This window comes from Microcebus murinus, chromosome 14 (assembly GCF_040939455.1).
Source record: "Microcebus murinus isolate Inina chromosome 14, M.murinus_Inina_mat1.0, whole genome shotgun sequence".
Classification (NCBI taxonomy): Eukaryota; Metazoa; Chordata; class Mammalia; order Primates; family Cheirogaleidae; genus Microcebus; species Microcebus murinus.
The window spans coordinates 11556095-11579434 of record NC_134117.1 but is presented as its reverse complement, the minus strand read 5'-3'; the positions used below and the strand labels follow the sequence as shown (position 1 = coordinate 11579434).

General features: G+C 36.9%; 1 protein-coding gene and 1 long non-coding RNA gene across 8 annotated transcripts in view; one reads left to right on the top strand and one right to left on the bottom strand.

Moving 5' to 3' along the window:
* The window catches only part of FAM204A (family with sequence similarity 204 member A), a 36024-nt gene extending 14537 nt beyond the window's left edge, over window positions 1-21487 (bottom strand). The window contains exons 1-6 of one of the 4 annotated variants that reach the window (XM_012739139.3): window positions 21421-21487; window positions 14410-14651; window positions 13778-13865; window positions 13615-13645; window positions 13324-13423; window positions 4166-4255 (exon numbers count right to left, since the gene is read on the bottom strand). In XM_012739139.3, the coding sequence (XP_012594593.2) occupies window positions 4166-4255; window positions 13324-13423; window positions 13615-13645; window positions 13778-13865; window positions 14410-14643 (543 nt within the window). In that variant the 5' untranslated portion in view covers window positions 14644-14651; window positions 21421-21487. Of the gene's footprint in view, window positions 1-4165; window positions 4256-13323; window positions 13424-13614; window positions 13646-13777; window positions 13866-14409; window positions 14652-20876; window positions 21393-21420 lie in introns of those variants that run through there. The other 3 variants (XM_076009758.1, XM_076009757.1, XM_076009759.1) reach the window with 3 other exon arrangements.
* A 6-nt stretch (window positions 21488-21493) lies between these two features.
* The window catches only part of LOC142875439 (uncharacterized), a 163135-nt gene continuing 161288 nt past the window's right edge, over window positions 21494-23340 (top strand). For 2 of the 4 annotated variants that reach the window (XR_012922792.1, XR_012922794.1), the window contains exon 1: window positions 21495-21584. This is a non-coding gene — a long non-coding RNA (uncharacterized LOC142875439). Of the gene's footprint in view, window positions 21585-23340 lie in introns of all 4 variants that reach the window. The other 2 variants (XR_012922793.1, XR_012922795.1) reach the window with 2 other exon arrangements.

Genomic DNA, 23340 nt, shown 5'->3' with positions numbered 1-23340 from the left:
TCAATATCTCACGTAAGCCAAATTTTAGATTTGGGTTGCCAGGTAAATATGAAAAGTACAAACAAATCATGTTTTAAAGATCTAAAGTCATTTGGCAATCACTATAATAATAACAGTCCCATGCAATAAAGAATCAGCAATGGAAGCTAAAATTAGTGGGTGCAAGTACAATGATAAAGATAATATTTACACAATTTCAGATTATCTTCCTATCTCCTCATGAGATATTTATTACAATGGGAAAAATAGTAACTTGACAATAGAGAAAGCCAGAGATACCACCCTAGCCAAATGATCAAAGTAATGCCATCAATAAATGAAAAAAATTGCACATGCATCTGGATATCTTACAGTGAGAAGGACATATCACCCCTATGATTTTCCTGCCAAAAATGCATAACTTGAAATTAATTATAAGGAAACATCACACAAACCAAAATTAAGGGACATGTTACAGAATAACTGGCTTCTACTCTTCAAAATGTTAAGGTTTTAAGAAACAAAGACTGAGGAACTAGTCCATATTAAAGAAGACTAAAAAAACATAACAACAAAGTGCAATGTCATACACCAGGAAAAAGAAAATTTTCTTTTGCCATAAAGGAAATTAGTGGAATTGGCAAATTTAAATAAAGTGCATAAATTAGAGAAAATGAAAGCAAATGTTGTAAAATGTTAACATTTCAGCTATCCGAGTGAAGGGTAAATAGGAAATCTTTTTACAAATTTTGCAACTTTCTCAAAGTCTGAAACAATTTCAAAATAAAAGATTTTTCTAAAAAATGTAAAATGTGTTTACCTCAAAATTTCAGTATTACTAACTACTAAAAGAAGCACAGAACCTGCAGTCAAATAAATGCTTCTCTGTAAATTCTCCTTACTTCAGGTAGGGGTACTAATAATAGAAAAAGACATAAAGAAAAATAGCTGTTGACGGACAACATGGAGCTCTTATTTTAACGCTTCAGACTAGGCTTTGCCATACTCCTCTTCCTTACTTTAGGAAAGCAGAAATCTGGGAAACTAATGTACTTGAAGGACTCTGCTGGTCAGTCACCTCGTCATTTGCAAGAGATCATATAATATGTAACTCTTGGGTCTTCCAAAAGGAAGGCTGGACAAGTGATGGTAATGAGACATGAGTTTGTTGAGTCTATGACCCTGAAGAGACCAGTGAAGAGACAAAATCCACAGCATTTCTAAAACAATAGGGCAGCCATGTGCTAAGGCTCTGCTGTCTTTTCTGATGTGCCCATCTTAAGCTTTTATCTAGCAGCCTCCAGACCATCCAGCATCTGACAGTAACCAGTAACATATTCCCAGAATTTTTTAAGGGATTCGAGAAACACTTATTCTCCATGTGGTGCGACATCGAATACTTCATCACCTGTGATGCATTTAAGGACCACTTCTCTGAAAGATTTTGCTCCTGATCCAAATGAGGTAGGTATTCAGGCCAGGCTACGACCACCTTCCACAACCCCCTGATTGGTTACTGCTGTCTTACATGCTTTTCAATCCCCCTTAGACCTTGAGTCACTCCTTACTATCCCCAACATGACGTCTCACTATACCCCTCAACCCTGATAGCCGTAAAACGTACCCACCCACTGGAGTCTCTTCTAAGCCCACAAGCACTGCCCCTCCCCACTATTCCCTGACATTTTCATGGTCAACTCCAAAATTTGGAGATTAGATATACTACTGATATAATTTTGCTATACTTTTAAGTAGAGTTACTTGAAAATAACTATACTTTGAAGCTGACCAAGAAAAAAAGCCACTATTGTTAATAGTACTTCTCCAGACATGTAAATTCCAATGCCAAAATAGTCTACTTACTAACAAACAATAGATGCTATTTGTTGAATAGAATTTTAAAGACGATTTTTGGCATATAGCTCATAATTTAGGAATAAGAACCCCTATCTTATTCATACTGAAGAAACCAACAATTAACACTGAAATCCTACTGAGTTTGTGGCACCATTCAACACACTTTCAAATTCACTTTATTAAAATGTAAAATGTGTACCTTTCTATTCTAAAATAGAGTAATAAAATGTTATTCTATACGATGAAAGCTATACTCAATGAACCAAAATATGACTACTTTAGAGATGAAATGGAGTAATTGTGAAACTGCAAGCATAGGAAGTACTGTAAGATGAGAAAGGGAGAATGATATCTCATAAGAAAAAAGTAAACATTAAAAATACTTTATGATCCAGTAATTCCACTTGTGGTTATAGGCCCCAAAGAACTGAAAGCAGGGATTCAAACAGATATGTGTACACCCATGTTTACAGTAGCACTATTCATAATAGTCAAAAGGTGGAGGCAACCCCAAGTGTCCACTGAAGGATGAATGCATAAACAAAATGCAACGCATACCCAGAAGGTAACAAATACAACACACACTACAACATGGGTGAAACCTGACAACATTATGCTAACTGAAATATGCCAGACACAAAAGGACAAATATTATATGATTCCACTTATATGAGACACCTACAGTAGACAAATTCATAGAGACAGAGGGGTGGTTGTCAAGGGCTGAGTGGAGACAATGGGGAGTTACTGTTTAATGAGTACAGAGTTTCGGTTCTGCAAGACAGAGTTCTGAAATGGATGATGGTGATGGCCCACAGCAATGTAAATGTGCTTAATGCCACTTAACTGTACACTTAAAAGTAATTTGAAATGGCAATTTTTATGTTATATATATTTTACTACAATAAAAAATGTCATTTTATTTTTTGAAAGGCTACATAACTGCTATTTATGCTACTTGTTGCTTATTCCCCTAACTAAAGTCCATGGCTTTATAATTTCCTTTATATTAGCCTCTAACACACATACACATACACACACACACACACACACTCTCTCTCTCTCTCTCATTCGCTCACACTCATGAATTGTACACAAAAGTGGGTTTTTTTATTTTTAGAGACAGGATCTTGTTATGTTGCCTAGGCTGGTCTTGAACTCCTGGCCTCAAGTAATCCTCCTGCCTCAGTCTCCAAAAGTGCTGGGATTATAGGCATAAGCCATTGGATCCAGCCCTTAGAAGTATTTAATGTGACAGATGATTTTCAACGGTTTAAAGAAAAAAAGATTATTTCTGAATCCTTTTTCTGAACTTGTTTTCTTCTACACAGAAATGTAAAATTTACAAAATACTTTAGGCCTACAGCCCAAAATAGAAAGAAAAACATAAAAATCACAACTAACAGCCATCAGTGATAGATTTTTTGACATTTAATGATGCAAGAATACAAAAGTACCCATAGAAGAATCTACTGAAATCATAAGCTTATCTCTAGTCTCGGTTTAAGAAAAAAGTCTACCTGCAAGTGAGTTACAATAGCACATGTGGCAGCAGTTTACAAAGATATGCCATTGTGCTCTCTATGTAACTAAACACAATAGAGCAGTCAGAGTATGAAGTGAAGGAGGTAAGGATCCAGGCACTAAAATAAAAGCTATGGTAAAGATTTTTCCTAGAAAGGACAAAAAGGTATTACACAACAACAACAACAAATACATGCAAATATTGAGCTCTTTAATCTATATGTGACATTAATTCTCAAATGGCAGAATATTAGCCCCCTGCCCTGGGGAGCATAAGTCACAATCGTCATGTGGCCTTCCTGGAAAAAGAATATTCAACATATCTACTAGGTTTATACTATAGAAAAAAAAGCCTGAAAATTCTTTAGGGGTGAGGGAGATGTGCCAAACATAAGTAAGAAAGTATTTTAGCAGGGGTTAAGAAAAGGTTGAGGGATGTGATTTTAGAATATATAGCTGCCCTCAGGGAGAGTTAAACCAAGTGAGAAATGCAAATGAAAAAGAAAGCTAGCCTTTTAATCATACCTGAAAAAGCCTTTCTGATCTAGGTAAAATCTAAGGCTGAATATCAATCATGGGTTATTTCCAACATAAATTTTTGATCAGAATAATTTAAAAACATTAAAGACAAAAGTAAAACATAGCATTTCAAAGTAAATGATGGAATAAGAAGGAAGAAAATGGACAAAGAGGAAAATCTTAGATCAAATATTTTAATACTGAACTTATTAATGATCACAAAAAGAATGCATATTCATTTTAGAAGATATGGAAACACAGAAAATGTGTAATGAGTATGACTCACCTCTCGAGTAGCTAGCTGGTTGCTGAGTTCCTCAGCCTTCTCAATATTCCACTCGTCCACAGCTTGGTCTATCCTCTTTTCAAGGCCTGACTAGAAAGAAAAGAAACCTAAAAATTAAGAGCAAGAAAGAAAGGCAAACATGTGCTAGCCAAGATTATGTCAAAGGACTACACAAAATGCATTACATACATAGACCATTTAATTCTCACAATAACTTCATAAGATAGTTGGTATCGTGCCCATTGGTGCCAGAAGTCTCGGAGACATTAAATGGCTTACCCAAGGTCATATAACTTCTTGAACTAATAAAAAGGGATGCAAATTCAGATTTTTGTGACTCCAAAGCCTATGCTTTCCCTTAATAACAATAATAATGTTAATGATAATAAAAGCTAAAATTTATGAAGTGCTTATTATGTGCCTGACCCTGGGCTTAGTACTGTAATAAAGCTCAGTTAATTCTTGTAACAACTCCATGAAATAGTAACGTTATCCTGTTTTAAAGATGAGGAAACAGAGGCTTAGACTCCCTAACTTGGCCAAAGGCAGTTTGTAAGTAGTAAGGCCACCATTTGAACCCAAGTGTGCTCAGAGCCTCCATTCTCAACCACCATTTCCTCCTTGTCTATGTGGCCCATTTCTACAGCTCAAGAATTTTATTCAATAGCCCCTCATAGTCTTTAACTGTGGACATTAGGCTGAATATTAAACACGGGAGGAAATTACATATACTTCAGAAGTCATAATTAAAGTTTTCATGGGATAACCAGACTGACCAGGGTAGAATTCCTCATGCATTTATGAAAAGATGCTCAGACTTAAATACTATGAGTTCTAGCTTGTAAAAATAGTTACTACAGGTAATAAAAATTTTAAAATAGTCTAATATGATTCTTATGAAAAAAATTTCTTCTAACAATGGATTATCTAGTACATCATTTAACTTCCACATTTTCAGTTAATATATCTACTAAAGATTTCTTCCTCCTTATCTAATAAGAGAAGTCCTAAGAATATACTTGATTATGCTAGTCAACTGAGAGAAATTTTGTTCCTGTGTAGCCTTTGTTGAAATGAGACTTAAAAAATAACTACAATATAATTTGCCTAAAAATGTCACAGAAACAAGACCAGTGAAGTTGTCACTGATGTCTATTGTTAAGGGAAAACTGTTCCTTCTCACGACCCTCACCTAAGTCTCTGGGAGGCCAACAGGCGTTTCTGCTTGCTCTCCGCTGTCCCCACGGCAGCTAGAGACCTTTGCTCAATAGTTCTTCATAGTCTTTGATCCTATGCCATATGGCTCTAATGCCCTCCTCCCATTTTTGTCCTGTGATCATCTACTAGTCTCCAGAAAGTTCTCTTTCTGGTATTTCTGCATAACTCTTCTCCTGATAGTCCAAACAACACACCCTGGACTCACTTTTCCAACATCCTTCATCTTCAAGGACTTCTAACTCTACCCACCTCAGAAGTCTATACTCTAGGCCAGTGCCTATGTACCAGTTCTGGTCAGTGCACAGTGTCAATCCATGGGAAAAAGAAGTTTGTTCCAGAGTGCAAATCCATGTCATAACTAAGCAGTTTTGTCTAGATGACTTTTGGGCAAAAGGAGGGTAACAAGACTTTCTCATTGAGGAATGTAGTACACTGAGTCATGCAGGCACATGTTCCTTATATCTTTGCAGACAAGTACTTTGAGAAGGATTGCTGTAGGTCATGTTATAGGTATCACGAAAGCTCTACCTCCAAAGCTTCACAATCTAGAATTCTGCTCCCTAAATATAATTCTTCCACTTATCCTCCTACCCAATAAGCCTGCTTTGTCTTCATCTGGAACCTTAATCCTTGGCATCCTCAAATTTATTCTCACAGTTCCTCAGTCCCCTCCTGGACTCTTTCATCCTCCCTCTCTAGTTTGCAACCCAGGATTAACCTTATTAAACTAGACTCTAAACCAGTGGTTCTCAAAGTTTACCTTCTGGACCAGCAGTATCAACATTACCTGGAAACTTGTTAGAAATGCAAATTCTCTGAATAAGAAACTCTGGGTCAGGGCCCAGCAATCCACGTGGTTCTGATGTAGGCTAAAATTTATGTCAACTGTATTCTCACTCTTAAAATTATCCATTATCTCTTGTTGTCCCTTAATCTTAGAGGTCCTCAAGGTTCTGTGATTAGCCTCATTTCCTTCTTTTCACCCTCCCCAGTAATCTACTCAATCCTGGGGCTTCACTTACTTCTTATGAGCTGATTTATATCTCTAATTCAAAACATCTGACTTCTCACCTGTACCAAAATCTATATCTCTACCTATTTACCAGTCATCTTTATATTGAAGGCCTTGCCAAGGTAGTCTTCCATTTTATTATATCTATAGCAAACTCATCTCTTCCTGCCCTGCTTCTCCTCCTACTAGGTCACCCTTGATCGAATCCTCAATTATTTATAATGCTTCTAAGCCCTGCTCCCATGTGAGCTCTATTCTGGCAGAGTTGCTCACTTTGTCCTCCTGTGCTTCTTCAAGGCCTGATCATCCCTCATTTGGAATATTATAATAATTTCCAAACTGATCTCTTTCTGTTCTCCATTCTGTGCTGTTGCTATACCTTGTGTCCCTACAGCTCTTACTGGTCTGACACACTACAGTGAGTTGTGCCTCTGTCTCCGCCTTTGGTTCTATGCTCAATAAGAGCTCAGTAAGAGCAGACTCTGCATGTCACTGGCTTGTCCCAGAATCCCGACCAGTTCCTTCCACCTAGGAGGCACTCACTCAGTCTGTGCTCCCAGCTAATATTCACAGTGTAGTTATCCATGCTCACTTGAGCACTGAAAGGACCCCATCCCAACTGGGAACATTTATTATTTATCCACTGCTTTGAAAAGTTCCCAAGAGAATTATACAACTGTAATATTGAAATAATAATGCCCCTATGATTTAAAAAAGGGTCACATGTATTGCACTTGATATAAATCTATTCTTTTACTAGAATATATATTTCTTGAGGGCATGAATAATATCTTCTCTGTTTTGGGTTCTCAGAGTATTAGTACAGTACCTGTACCTAGAACGTTATATTTATTCTTAAGTTTATACTGGAAATAAAGTTATTTTCTTTAAAAAATGTAAATTCAACACTCTCTCCTTCCTGTGCAAAATATTAGGTATCTCTTCAAATGCTACTGACACATATGAAATACATTAATATCAAACTTCAATCTTCCTTGTACCACAAATTCTAGGATAGCCTAATATCTCAACTCAGACCTTATCCAATTGCATCCAAGCAATCCATCAACCCAGACCTGTTCATTTCAGCAACATGGTCACTAATAGCATTCATTCTTAAGCCTGTCCTGTATGTTCCACACAGCAGCTCTGTTCCTTTTTGATTATCTAGGCTTTCTGAGATCATGCAAGATCTGGGTATTTCATTCCTTTACACCAGGACCTGGTGTAAGTGAATAACAAGGTATCAACTCTATTCTTACTACCAATGCCCATGAATAAACAGGTGGTCTGCTTATGGAGTCATTTTGCTGCATCAACTTGCTAATTTCCCCTTGGCTACCATGGAGCCACAGTTTAAGAGTTAACATCACAAAGGGGAAAAAGCAAGAACACTCCCTTTTCTAGAAAAATCATATGAACTGCCAAGCTTACTGGTATAATTTCCACTTGAAAATAAATCAGTGAAAATTACAAAACTATCTTTTCACCATCAACCAACTGCCATTCCCCCAGCATTTAGAGCAGCATCTAAGGGTGATGGCAAAATATATTGTAGCACCAGACCAGAAGTCAGGCAATGCGGTCAAAGCTCTGAGTAAATGAAGTACTTGAATCATAAGCTTCAGTTTCCTTAGAGATAATGAGAGGATTGGCTTGAATGATCAAAATTTCCTCCTAGAAATAAAAATCCTAAGTTTCTAATATATTTCCAACTACATCTTTTAGCTCTTTCATTAGTATTTTGTTTTTTTAAATTTCAACAAAGTTTCACTAGATACAACTGTTTTTCTTTTTCTCCCTTTTCTTTTTTTCTGGCAATTTATTTAAGTAAAGTATAATAGTGCCTTTTGGCTCTAAAAAATTTCTGGTTCCATGTGTATATTCAAACTTTGTTTCGGTAAGAACATATTAACATTTCAAAATGCTTATATTAGTAAAAAAAAAATTCCTCCGTAAAACAGTTCCATCTACTTAAGACCATAAGTTCCTAGCAGGTTACAAAGAGCACAGCTGGCAAGTTTAGACCTGGGTTCAAATACCAGCTCCTCTGCTTATGAACTAAGCAACCCTGAATGTGTTTGGAAACCTTTGTGGGTTAGTTACCTCGCATGCAGTAAAAGGATTAGAATAAGACCACATTCTCTACAAGGTTAGCCTAAGGGTCAAAGAAAAAATATGTAAAATACCTAGCCAAGTTTTCAGAATATAGTAATCATCCAATAAATAATAAGCTGCTTCTATTGTTACTATCTGAATATCAGGATGCCATTAATGCAAAGAGAAGGCTTATCTCTATTGGCTACAGATTTCATCATAGTTCTTTAAGGACTCAGATCCAAGCATAAAACCCAAGAATTCAACCCAAGACTCAGTAAATAGTCTCATGAAACACAACTTGAGCGTATAGGCTTTTTTGCAAGTTTTAAGTTGGACCCAAGAGTAGCCTTTATTTGCTGTATCTACAACATCTTCCATACCACAGGCATGGCAGTAGACGCAGCAGTGCTGCTGACAGCTTGCGGTGTTTTCATGTGCTTCTAGATTGCTTTTTGGCCAGAATCAAAATATAGCTTAAGCTATATCTGAACACAGACAAAGCAACTCTGGGATGGCAATTTGGCCACAGGTGGAAAATTCATCTAAGGGCAATATCTAACAGGTTCCCACAAGGCAACAACTAACCTCTAATTAACAAAGTTTTACTGCAGATGTCAAAAGACATGACTACAAATATTTAAGAAATTTATGGGTACTAGGTTTAACATTATGGACTAACAGCCACATGCGCATCTGTAGAATATCTTTAAACTATGTGATTAAAGCTCTTAAAGTCAAACCGTACCGCATTGTATTTCTATAGAAATTTTGCTACTAAATATTTGGATACTATATTTAATTTTAAAGGGTTAATACACATGACTTATCTACTGAAGTTGGCTTCACTGGACCTAAACAACTAGAAGAAAAAACAAGGTAATTTCTCCATAAAAGGTGGGGGGAGAGCTACCTTTATATATGTCATGTATTTATTTATGGTTGTGTTACCATTATATATAAATCATATCTACTTAAATCATTTGAGTAAGTAAAAACTAAGTTCAACTGTTACTTCAGAAAAATCTAGATTTGGGACCAAAATGACTTGGGTTTAAAGTCTCATTTCACTTCTTACCTGCTCTGTTTTCTTAGGCAAATTATGCTGAGCTTCAGTTTCTTCATCTGCATTACAAGCCTAATATTAGCCCTATCTACCCCTACCTACCTCACAGGGATCACATATGGATCAAGAGAGAATGCTTTCTAACCAATAGTTGGGGATCTTCATGATACCACTACAACATCCCCACACCTCTCACTCCACACTCCTACACCTCTCTCCTCACCCACTCAAGGTAGCAAGCCTTTTAACTGATCTATGTATTGGAATATCATGTATGTATATGGTTGGAAAAGCAGTCTGCTAAAAAAAAGAAATAATAATACGTTTGAAAAAGCTATACTATAGCAGTTTCCTCCCATAAACAACTTAAAAAAATCATCAAAGACATTGTACAATCACTCTAAAATTTAATAAAGTACCTCTGGTTTTTCATGCCAAAAAGTATTCATTAGGTATATGTAAAACTACTTCAATAATGACTGCTGACTAATCAAATTGATTCAACCAAAGAATACCTGAGACATTTATAGAGAAATTAATGAGTAAAATTTATTCTAAAGAAATTCCCACAGATTCTAAATAATTATGTTATGATTACAGAATTATTAGTAAGTCCCAGAACTGCTGCCAGAAACACAATTATAGCTGTATTTAATACAAAGAACATTTTAAAACAGCTTTGGATATTAGGAAGATTACATTTAAAAACTACAAGCCTCTGCATTCTCTGGGAAGCAGGTGACAGCAGTGTTGTAAATAGACTTTCTTGGTTGAACAACAGTTTCAGCTTGGCAGTGTTCCAAAACAAAAAAAGAACAAGAAAAAAAGAAAAAAGACTGCATGATAGATACAAGATTAAGTAGTTTGTTTTGTTTTACCATTCTAGAGGGTTGAGTGAATACAAAATAAAAAGGCTCCCTGAGATACAATAACAGATCAAACTCTGCTCCAGAGAAATAAAATAATGGATGGAAATCCATGCTAGTTTTGTCCAAACTGCATCACGGATTTTCATGATCCTCTCCAGATTTCATGAGCAATAGTTACTATCTGCTGGACTTACATTTATTCTTAGCTTTTATCTTGGTGCTGCCAATGTGGACATTCTTTAAGTTTATTTACTCTGCTGTATTAACAGTAGACTTTAGCAGGACAGCAAAAGGGATGCCATGAGTAAAACAGTGATCCCAACGAAAGAACGAGTGGGGACCCACTGGCATGCAATTAAACTGAACTATCAAGAGAATATGAAACAATTTGGTTTCACTAAATCCTTCCTTTCCTTTTATGCCTGTGTTTAACTGAAGGATGTTAAGTGCTGGCAAAATCCTGGCCAGATGTAAGCCTGGCCAGGTCAGTCTCCTTGTTTAGAAGATTGCCATAACTTCCTTAGCCAGATGCCATTACAGAGAAATGTGTACTGTTAAGAAAACCCAAACACAAAATACATCAATGGGTGAGTACAAAAGGATTTACTGGCAGTCTCCCTTAAACAGAGACTGCATATTTAAAATGGTGTTTGGCTTATAATTTTCTTCCAGAAAACATTTAATGCATAATGTGAAATAGAACAATAGTTCCTAAAAGTGAGTTGTTTAAAAGATTTTGTACAAAGAATCCTAGTATCAAAGGAACTTCACACAAATTCCAAACTCTAGGCAATGAATGAGTTAGCCATTTCTGCCCAGTATCAAGAAGAAAGTACAATATGTAGGGTAATAATAAAATTTTAATATAGATAGGTTGTAAAAAAAAATTTCTCTGAATTTCTACTCTTTGGAATGGTTACAAAGTTAATTTCATGGCTTTAACTTTACTAAGAAACAATGAGACATTCTAAAGTCATCATAATTATGAGAAAACATAACAAATACTGTAAATACTTGAAAATCCAATACAACCTAATTCACAAGCAAAACTTTAAAAATATTTCCTAGTAGAACCAATATTTAACCATTCATTCTCTCAAAAGAACAATCCAGTCAGTGGCTGAGATGATATATAGCAGGTCTGCCAGAGATGGCTCATGGGCCAAGGCTGTCAGCATGATCCTCCTCTCTGATGCTTTAGAACAGATTTAGTATAGCCAAGAGCATCCTCCTTCACAAGGCCACCCCTCACTCCACCAAAACCACAAGGGTCAAGAGCGTGGCAATTATTCTTTCAGTTACCAACCTTTCTGCAGTGAGCCTAGGAAACTGAGTATGGTGTCATGAAACCTGGGTTTTAGTTTCAACTCTACCAGTGATCTTTCTTTGTACAAAATTTAGCATTTCTGCAAAACGTTTGTAAAAAGGAAGTTGCTCAGCAGCAGTAATTAGCTGCAGCCAAAAGGGTTCTAACTCCCTAGCATTCTAGGTACTATTTTTAGATTATAATAATTCTTTGCAAAGTTGTAATCAAAAAACTCACATGCAAAATTCTGTTGTGACAGTTTCTTAATGTGTGCACTCTCAATGACACAATACCAACCAATGATGGATTTACAATCAGAGGTTTTTCACAAGAAATACTGACTGAACAGAATAACGGCAAAGATCTCTGAGTACACATAGTAGTCTACAGCAATGATCCATGGAAGAAGCATCTGTCTATACACAAAGAATACAATACACTTGTGCTTCACCTAGCCCCCTGCACCTTTCGCTCTACCACCCCACACTTGATTTTCTGAGTTTACCGACATTTCCCTGTCAACATTCACCTATGCGAATACGTGACTTACTCATTCTTTCAAGCCTTTACTAAGGATTAATGCACCTAGAGACTGACTACTACAAATGTGTATCTCAAGCTCAGACTCTCTTGAGCCACTACCTCATTATACTAACCATGTACGCTGTTCTAGTAACACCCATGATCAAAACTAAAGTCTGTATCAGCTTCAATCTAAATCTTTTCCCTTCCCAAACTTTATCTTTGTAACCAGCATCACTATTAACACCATTGCTTAAGGAAAATCCTTGAATGGTTCTCCCCCCTCCTATCACCTTATTAAAAATCCAGAGGCAAATACAGTCAATTCTACTTCTGCATTATACCTCAAATCCATCCATTTTTCTCCACCTTCAGCAGCACCATTCTTATTCAATCTACCATCTTCACATGCCTAGAAGTCTCCTGTTTTCTTCTCATCTACTTTTGCTGCCTCACAATCAATTCACCATGTAACAGCCAGAGCAATCTTTTTAAACATAAAGTAGACCATTGACTTAAAGTAGACCTCTGACTTAAAACCTTTTAATGACTCTTGACTGCATTGTGAATAAAAGCCATTTCCTTATTATGCCCCTATACAGTTTGGTCCCTCCCTGCCTGCCTCTTTAATCTTATCATGGGCTACCCTCCTCCTTGCTGACCCCATTCCAGCCAGGCTGGCCTTCTTACAGTTAGCCAAGTGTCCTCAGGACCACTTTTTCTTCCCCAGGACCTTTACCCACACCTCAGCACTAGCTTTCTTTATAGAGATGGTTTTTTCCCACCCTTCAGGTCTCTGTGAAATGGTGTTTGCTAAGAAAGGATGACCACCCAAGCTACAGTGGGATACCTATTTTAATTTTTTCACAACAACCTGTTATTTTTCTTCTTAACATTTTTTTAATGATTTGTAACTATATATTTACTTGTTTATCTAGCATCTTTTTGGTACACACAGGGCATTTGAACTTTTTAACTGAATAAATTAATGAGGACAAGTACCGCAGGAAAGGGTAATCACAAACATATCCTACTAGCTAATATAAGATGCAGTAAAGAAGATCTTACCTTCTCAACTTTTTTCCTTTTAACAGGTGGTTCAAATCTATCATTGACTCCAAAATACTGAGTAAGTTCCTTCCACTGGGTTTCATTTGAGGACTGTTCACTGCAATAAGATACACAGTAAGTTTTGTTTTACATAAAATGTACTCATTTTATTTGTACTATTTTTAATTGGTTACTACAATTATATTATAACTGCTATTTCTTATATTTGATCACTATCAGAGATAAGTAGTTCAACTATTTGGATAAGTTCTACATCTGTCTAGAATAAATATTTTAAATTCTACCCACCTATGAGATTCTTTTTCATTCTTCAGTGTATCTGAAAAGAATTCACAAAGTGTCAATATCTGTGTATTTGGTTGTTATTTCAAAATTATGTTTTTAAAAAATTGCTGAACTCAGTCACAATTTAGCATTAACATTACTGACAAACTGAATTAAAACAAAGCACCTTTTCTGGAGCGTTTCCTTTTTTTCCTTCTGAATCTTGAGGTTGAGCTTTTCTGTTCAGAATGTTTTTTGTGCAGTTCTTGAAATTTCTATGTAAAAGAAAAAAATATAAAAAGCAAATATACTTTGGAGAAAAACATGCAATTAAAAACATATTAAGTAAAAATATATATATATCCTACCATGTATAAAGATATCAATCTAACAAAAGTAGTCAATTCTTGGGATACTCTAGTCTCTGAGACTCTCACAACCTGAGTTTTGATATTCATTTATTTCTAAATAAGTCATTTAATAATTTAAGAGTGAAACTCAGTAACTCATATAGATAATAATAGGTCCATAGGTAAAAGAGATAAAATAAAGACAAAAATTCCTCATACATTCATGTTAGGCAAAATAGCTAATCCTATATAGGTTTTCCCCCCTTCCTTTTTTTATGAAAACAAAACAAAAATAAAAGCACATATGTAAGTGGCCACTACCTCAAAGAATAGCAAAAGTATTGAGTCCATCTCCCCTACCTGTTCGGTTCCCAAGAATACATACATCTTAACCAAGGCAGACATACACAAGGGGCATGCACACATACATGCACACAAGGCTTTAACAAGCACATCAGAGTAAACCTACATTCCACATATTTAAGGGAATTCCAGAAGGGCATTCTTCATATGCATTGACATTTGCCTTTGTTTCAATTTCTGATCCATCTGTTGGGAAATCTGAGATTTCTATGTTTCTAATGGTTCCATCATCTTTATCTTCCTGTAAGCTAAGTCCAGAGTCCTCTACTATGGCTTCATCTTCAGAATTCGACTCAACATCACTTTCATTTAGGCCAGAAGGTAGCAGCCCACTCCACATCTTTTCTTCTATGAGGAAAAAGATGAATTTAGTCTTATAGCATAGCCATGGAAAAGATTTTAACACATTGACTGCCACACTAGAGGAAAAAAATTTTTCCTTGGGCCCATGGTTTTTTATTATGAAAATATAATAAAAACTTCAGAAACAAAACAATCCTTTCTAATAAAAAAGTCAGTTATTTTTTTTGTTTTCTTTTTTTTATTTCAAAATATTATGGGAGTACAATTGTTAAGATTACATACATTGCCCCGTTCTCCCCTCCCTCCTCGAGGCAGAGCTTCAAGCCTGTCCATCCCCTAGATGGTGTACATCACACTCACTATGTATGTATATACCCATTCCCTCCTCCCCCACACCTGACAAATGTTTTTCTTTTTTTTTCTTAACATTTTGGTTACATTTTATATCTTTGCCTCTCCCTAGCAAGGGTTAGAGGTATGCCCTTCCCTGCCACAATGTTCACCACATCCCACAGATGTGAGTCTACCCCTGCCCCCTCCGAATCCCTGGTGAACAACACCACCATTTGAGCACCATAGTTTTAATCAGTCAGTACCAATTTGATGGCGAGTATATATGGAGCCCATTATTCTGATCTTGTGTCACCTCACTTTGGATAATGGGCTTAAGCTCAATCTAGGACAATATAAGCGTTTTTCTTGTTTTCTATGCATGAGTTATATGCAATTAAATTGTCAATATTAACTATAACAATAAGAACATCAACCAGTAAGATTTTCAGGAACTACTGCAGTTATATATGCTTCATGAGGCTCCTGGCTCAAAACTAGCATGAGTAAAATACAACTCACTAGGTAGTTAATGTGTTAAAACCATTAGAAGACACTCTAGGAACCTAATGATTATAACAATGGTTGGGATTCTAACAGTCCACTTAAACTTTTTTTTGAAATTTGAAATGGGATGAGATGTTGAACCTTCTATATTAAAATAACTAAAATCTTCACTGTGTAAAAACCAAAAACAGTTTAAAAGCAGTTTAAACAGGTTGGTTACAACCTGTACCTACAAATAAAGAAAGCAGGACCTTGATTCTCTAATATATGGCTAGTTTTATCTAAAAAAAAAAAAAAAAAAAAAAAAAATTCAGTAAAGCATTCATTGCCCAAGAATGTTAATAGCATAATAATATACTTTGCAGGCAATTTAAAAATTTAAATACCATATTCAAGCTTTATCAATTAGAGAAAATAGAGATGGACATTTTACCTATATTTTAATGAATAAAACTTTCAGGGGGCTTATTCTCTAAGGAGCAGAAAAATAATCATGTAAAGGAAAAATTTTAAGCTATGTAAAAAGTCTGAGGAAGGAATGGTAGTAAAAAGAATGACCAAGTTTTCAATTTAATACTATTTGCTAAAATAATACTAAAGGAAATATAATCCTAACAATTTAACAAAAACATATGGCTTTCTTGAGTAACGATACTATATTTGGGAAACTAATGTTAAAGTTCAGAATAACATTTATCATTAGCTATACAGGCCAATGGTAGAGAGAACTATTAACTGTTAAGTTCTTAAAAAGTGATTTTAAAAATCAGGAGTTTTAACCATTTGTTAAAACTATACTTGAGTACATTTTCATTGGTCTCTATGGTACAATTTATTTTAGAATACATATTGAGCCAAAACCAGTTCCTTAAAGATATGTCTAAAATAGAGAAGTTGGCTGTACCACTCACAACTTACTACCAATATGATGGAATAAAAATGGAAGGACAGAAAGCTGTTTTGCCACGTTTCCTGTCTCATACTGTGATTAACCTAGTTAAGAAAACCATTACCATTCTCTTAGACACTGGCATCAGGGGATTTTGTACTACTCTGAATAATAGGTTTCTGTTTTGTTTTGTTTTATTATTTTTTATTTCAGGCTATTATGACGGTACAAACATTTTGGTTACATTTTATGCCTTTGCTCACCCAAGCAAGGATTAGAGGTGATTCCTGTTATCTGTTAAGGAGATCATCCGAGGCCCAAAGAATCAGATCTCAATTTTTGGTTTTGGTCCTGCCTCATCAGTTGCTGGGTCTCTGCAACATCCTCACCGAGTATCTTCTTGGCTCTATATGAGGAAGTACTCCAGCAATTAACTGTTCCAACTGGAATCCTGACTCTGCCACCTACTAGTGTTATGAGGGAATCATTTAACATCTCTGGCCCTCAGTTTCTTTATCTGTAATGCATGGTTAATTATATTGCTTATAGGGTTATTTTGAGGATTAAATGATAAGCCCCTCAACACAGTGTTTAGGAGGTCCTAGGGGTTCAATAAATGTTAAGTTCTTTTTGCTATTATTATTTCCATGGCCATGTATTACATTTTTATCATTTCTATTATCGAAGCCAGGGTTCATAAGATAGTTTTGAAGTTTCTAATATTTGTGGTGCATTCACTTAGCAAGTGATGCAAATTATTTACTTCCATGATATCCAGTCTGCCATCAAGTATCTATAAAAACTTTAGTATTTGGTTTTCTGAATGGAGCACTAAAAAGAGGGGCAAATTACCAGGAAGATGATGGGAGCTTAAACATCAAGGCTCCTCATTTGCACAGGTCCTTCCAAAGCACTGTACCTAATTTCTATTCGGAATTTGCATTTCTTTTTTAAAAGAAGACACTCAAAATTATATAATCCCAGGTTCCACAAAACCTCGACTCATCTGTAAACCTCGCCTGTGGATTTTAAAAGCTAGAATAGTGGTAGTCTTGACATTTTCTGATAGCACAAAAGACATCATGAAAAATATGCCAATTTTAAAAAATAGATGTCATACTATTAATAAAAAGATTTCTACTGTTCTGAGGAGTAGGGGGAGGAGAGCAGTAATAAGCTCCAACATAACTTGCCATTGGCATATAATATACCTTCAGATTCATTATCCATTTAAAGACTTAAGGACAGTAACATTTTCTTAATTTAAATAGTGATGCTAACTGGGATCTTCTTTTCCTGTCCATAGCAGCTTTTACATGCCCACTGTATGCCATTCTTCCAGACCCTGGGGACAGAAATATATAAAACAATCAAAAATCCCTAGCCTCATGGGGTGACACACACACAACAGGCTTCTGTTCATCAGCAGCCAAATACCACACAACTTGGACTTCATGACTGCTGATAAAAAGGCACGTGCCATTCCAATGGGCAGTGGCACAGGTTTCCTGTTGGACCACTGTTTTAGCATCTCTGCAGGGTGACAGTCTATGTTTCTGGGTACCCAAACATGCTTCTCTCTGGGGAGCAGTCTGAGTTGCCCTGGAGAGGGCATGTCTTTTTTTTTAATCAACCTTCAAGCAGTTGTGTATTTCCAATGGCTTTTTGGACTTTCTCAAGATTACCTATTTTTAGCTTCTGCTAATGTGGCATTAAGAACTGTCCTCAATGTGGCATTTGCCTGGTATGATAATTTAAGTGTACTCAAAGAAAAAAGAAAAGTTAAAATAACTTTTAAAAAGTGGAATCCACCAAATCCATAAAATAAGGCAAAATTCAAATAAGGTATGTTTCTGAACTCAGTTCTTAAAAATCTTTAAAGTCATGAGCCATTTTCCTGTGATTGTTAAAAAATCAAAAAAAATGAATACCAGGGAGACTCAAGAGCCACTGACAAACACAGATTAACTGTTGCCAATCACTGTGGAGCCTACAAAATGGAGCTGCACATGTAAGAAGCTGCTCAATCACAAATTGGCCAATATGGTGAGACTGCTTAGTGACTTTTGCTTTGGGCTCATGTTTGAAAACACTGACTTTCTATTCATAGCATATATATGTCATTCCTACAGTTTCCAACTGGCACCATGTTAGGCCTCCTGATATTCCTGTTTTGGCTGCTCTCGAGGACAATTCTCCATTTCTTTGAAGTGTCTCTTACTCATGCCTTTCAGAGTGTATTTCTTTATTTTAAAGCACATAATCCCAAATTATCCTTTAACTGTGAAAATTCAGTCAGCCATTCTCAAGAGACGTGGAATACCAGAGAACAGAAACTTAATTTTTGTGGTGTAGATTATAGCCAGGTCTTTATAACAGCCAAAGTATTAAATCATAAGCTTTCATTTTTTTAGCCTGTAACGCAAATAACTTTTAATTTAATCATTTTAGCCCCAAGGAAAATGGAAATGATTCAGAATCTCTTTTTCCTCTAAGGTTTTGAATATTACCTTCTTCTTCACTTTAGACAACTTCTACCTCCAGAGTTAAGATTTATTCCATCCCACAATTATTCTCAAAAACATTCTGGGTGTACTGCACAGAATGCATCTCTAGTCCTGACCTGACACAATTTACTGTGAACTGAAAATATTTATGTAGTCTAAATAGCTAAATTTTCTTTTGCCCTTGAAAATCAACCATAGTCATTATTATTTAGTACATTTGGTCAAATAACAATTCATCAAGAACAAGGTACAGTCTAGCAGTTCTAAGGTTTTCACAAACTTTATGAAGAGATGGTAATGGGGGTCTCTATGCTAATTTCAATATTCAAAAAGTCCAACATATTTTATTATTCCTCCCACTGAGACAGTATCATCCATCATTAGGTGAGCAGATATAAATTCAGTGAAGCATTATTCTTCACCCTATGTTCATCAAAGACTCTGACTGGTAGCTATTAGCCTGATTTTTATAAGAAAAGCAATTAATGAATATAGTAGACACAATCTTTCAAAACACAGCATCTGTGGCAATATCAAACTATAATAAAAATGGTTTTACAGTGTGCAAGCCATTGGTTACAGAGGGGAAACACTGTCTTGAAAGAAGATAGTTTCCAGTCCTGAGCAACATGATTAGTGGCAAGCCACTGTATTTGCCTGCATCTCCATTCTTAAGCTATAAAATGAAGGTTTGCTCAGAAGCTCTCTAAGATGTCTTGCAACCTAAAATGTCTCTTTATGATCTTAATATTCTAAGTGTCCCAAATGCCCAGATCTACCTCACTCTTTTCTGTAACACTCCATTCTGTAACACTCCATTCTCTCCTAGTGAGATGCAATCCTTATTAAACCCCAATACCCCAACAGACAATATCTCAACAGATAAGGTTTTTTTCTTTTACCTAGCAACCTAGCCAAGATTACTACTAGTTTTCAGAAAGGCTCTGTACCTCAGGACACTGGGAAGGGGAAGGAAACTCTAGTTACAACAGAAGACAGAAGAAACAGAACCAGAAAGGGGAAACAAAGGTCACTGCTACACATGGCATACAATCAATCTGGCAAGCCTTGGTCTACCATTAATCTTCACAACAATCCTTCCACTAGTAATCACTATCTATACCCCTTTTACAGATGAGGCAACTTACTTGCCTAATGCATTGTGATCTATTCATTTCACAAAAATAGGAACATAAGCCTTTAAATTATGAATTTTTAGAGGGCAAAGTTATAAGTGACAACATATTCTTGGAGACAAGGATTTAAGAGTGGGTCTGAAGAATGACTCTAGCCTCTACAGACTTGTTAGAATTTGGTTAAGAATTTTTTTTCTGTATTTATTAAGTACAAAAAGCTATGTAAGTGCTATAGCTATACTAAATTGTATACGTCAAAGTCACAATCAAAGGTTTGAGTAATAGTGTCATATTTTCTGGAAGACCAGGCAGCTGCTTATAACCCAAACTCAAAACATATAATCTAAGCAGCTCCATGGCTAAATGTTTCCTGTCTCTAACATTCCAAAATTTAAATTCCATTTTCATCAAATGAAGCTGTCTTATTTCTCATATTTTGTATTCAATTAGAAATAATCCCCAAACCCTGTCTGATCTAAAACTAATCTTACTTATAAAACAATCATAAGCCACCACTCAACAATCTAAAGATCTTATTAAATAATCTACACAATAATCAGTTCCTTTGACTTTGGTTACTTAACTAAAATATTTTTAAGCATGTAACAGCAACATTAACAAAAATGTCTTATTTACTTTTATGAAATAAATGTGCTGCCTTTTCTCAAAAAGGTACAGAAAGTACAAGTGATCACAGGCCTGAATTCGAATTTAAACTGACAATCTACTTATCCAGATAAACTACTTAGCAGGATTTTGCACGTAGGCGTATGTTTTAATTGAAGTGTTTGTTTAGTCGAGGCCTGGAAAACACATCCCCAGACCTACATGGAAAGATTTACAATAATCCAGTAACATTTCACGGTTCATTTTAAGTTGATTCTGCTGTGAGAATACTTACAAGGTTCAAGATTGCAAGAGGGTGGCTCTATAAAGGTACACCTTTTCCTGCTTGGCTGCACAACCCGGAACTCCGCAGGCTCTCCGGCGGCAGTGCCACACTCCAATCCCCAAATGGGGAGAATCCCCTCCCGGACACAGAAAACTAAGTGCGACAGATTCCGGCGTAGGATGTCTAGCCTGCTGACATGCCCATCAACTGGAGCTGTCTTCCGGGATACAGCAGTTGTAAATATAATGCTGTTTTCCCGATTCAAAACCCCCTCATCCCCCCTCACTTTGGCTGGGGTGGGACTGAGAAACCCTCTCCCACTAATAGGCCGGGGAAGGTGCTGCGACGCCCCCTTGGAAGAAAGAGCGGGCAGCCCCGCCGCCCTCCCTTGGGCCCGGGCCAGGGGCTTTTCCAACCCGCTCCCGGCAGCTCATCTGAAGAGCTGAGAGGCCGCCCACGCTGGTTCCCTCAGCTGCCCGCACGGGGCCCTCCCGAACTGTCTACGCCAGAGCCCGGGCCAGCCGGTAACCAGCCCGCAATAAGCCGTACTCACCCGTCAAGAACCGGCGTCCCGGCAGCCATCTTATGACCCGTCAACATCGCGCCTTCTCATTGGCTTCGGCGTCTCAGCCAATGGGCTGGGGCCGTTCTGGCCCTACAGTCGCCATGGCAACTGGCCTCGCTAGGCTTCTCTTTTCTGTCGACTTGAAGGAGGCGGTTAGTTTCTTTCTTCTTGTTCCCCCATTCCCCTTTTCTCTTACCGCTTTTCCCTTTCTTCCGAACGTTCTTTAAGGCTTTGTTCCTTCTCCATTCCCTGCCTACACCAGTGCATCTGGGTGAGGAAAGTGCTGACGTAGACATTGAACTGAGTTCATGCCACCAGGAGGGAGAATGGTTGCCAACGCTCTCTAGGTCCTTCTGCAAACGTTTTCATTCATCCTTCCCCATCTTCTTTTTTCTTTTCTTTTCTTTTCTTTTCTTTTCTTTTCTTTTCTTTTCTTTTCTTTTCTTTTCTCTTGTCTTCTCTTTTCTTTTCTTTTCTATTCTCCCCTCCCCCTGCACATGCTTATTGAGCGCCCACTGTGTACCAGGCACCAGGGCAGCCTCTGGTTAGCGCATACCGGTTCCAACTCCTGCTCTCCTGGTGCTTACCATCTGGTGATGGAGTCCGGAATCTTCACTGACCAGCTGTGTGGCCTTGGCCGAACTCTTTTTCCTTGGAGGGCACTGGGTTATGCCCTGCCTAGGTTATTGGGGAGCATGGGGAAAAAAGTAAACAAGAAAAAAGCAAATAAGATAGCATAATGTGAAAGGGATGAGAGGAGGGCTATTTTAGAAATGCTTGCATTTTCGCAAATAGTGCTGTGTAATAAGAATAAAGTTAGGAGTACCTGTTAATTTTCTAGTGTTGTGATGATTATATAATACAGTAGTCCCACCACCCACCACCACCAAGGTTTTGCTTAACTGGTTCCAGTTACCTGTGGTCAACCATAGGTTCACTGAAAGTGTTAAATGGAAAATTCCAGAAATAAGCAATCCATAAATTTTCATTTGCACACCTGAGTAACATGATAAAATCTTGAGCTCTGTGTGTTATCCGTTTATCCAATGCATCCATACTATGTATGCTACCATTCCATTAGTCACTTAGCAGTCCTCTCAGTTATCAGATTGAAAAAAAAACATAAATAGGATTTGGTGCTATTCCAGGTTTCAAGCATCTATTGAGGATCTTGGAACATATTCCTGGTGGATAGGGGGTATTACCATACACATAAACCACTTAACACATTACTTGGCTCACAGTAATTTTCAGTTTTAGCTATTTGTTGTTCACATGATCAGTAATGCCTTTCTCTGAAGCAAGCTAATAGTGTATAAAAGTTTTGCATTGCACTCAGTAATATATCTTTGTTTAGCATAAACAGATGTTTAAACCTCTTAACAATACACTATCCCACCTGACTTCCAACATCTTTCAGAAGATGTGCCAAGCTTAGAGTGGTTTTCTGTAACCCCAACATCATAGCAAAACTTGAATCAACAAACTTGGGTCGTTGAGGTCCCTTCTCATGCTCACATTCTCTGATTCTGGAATAGAAGCAAGGCTGAATGATTTAAGGATTTGTATGAAACTCCCTTGGCTAAATCTGTTCAGCTTTGTAGGGTTTTCCTTGAATCCAAATCTTTAAAAAGTTAAGCAGTTAAAGAAAGGATGTGTGTGAAAGTGCTGTCCTAAATGTTTGCACTAGGTCTCTTGATTGCATGTTAGGCTGCCATAGCAAAATATTTCAGCCTAGGTAGCTTAGACAACAAAAATTTATTTCTTGCAGTTATGGATGCTGGAAAGTCCAAGATCAAGGTACCAGCAAATTCTGTTTCATTTTGAGGCCTCTCCTCTTGCATTGTAGACAGCAGCCCCTCTACCCTTTGTGCTCCCTTGACCTCTTCTTTGTGTGCACAGGTTTGG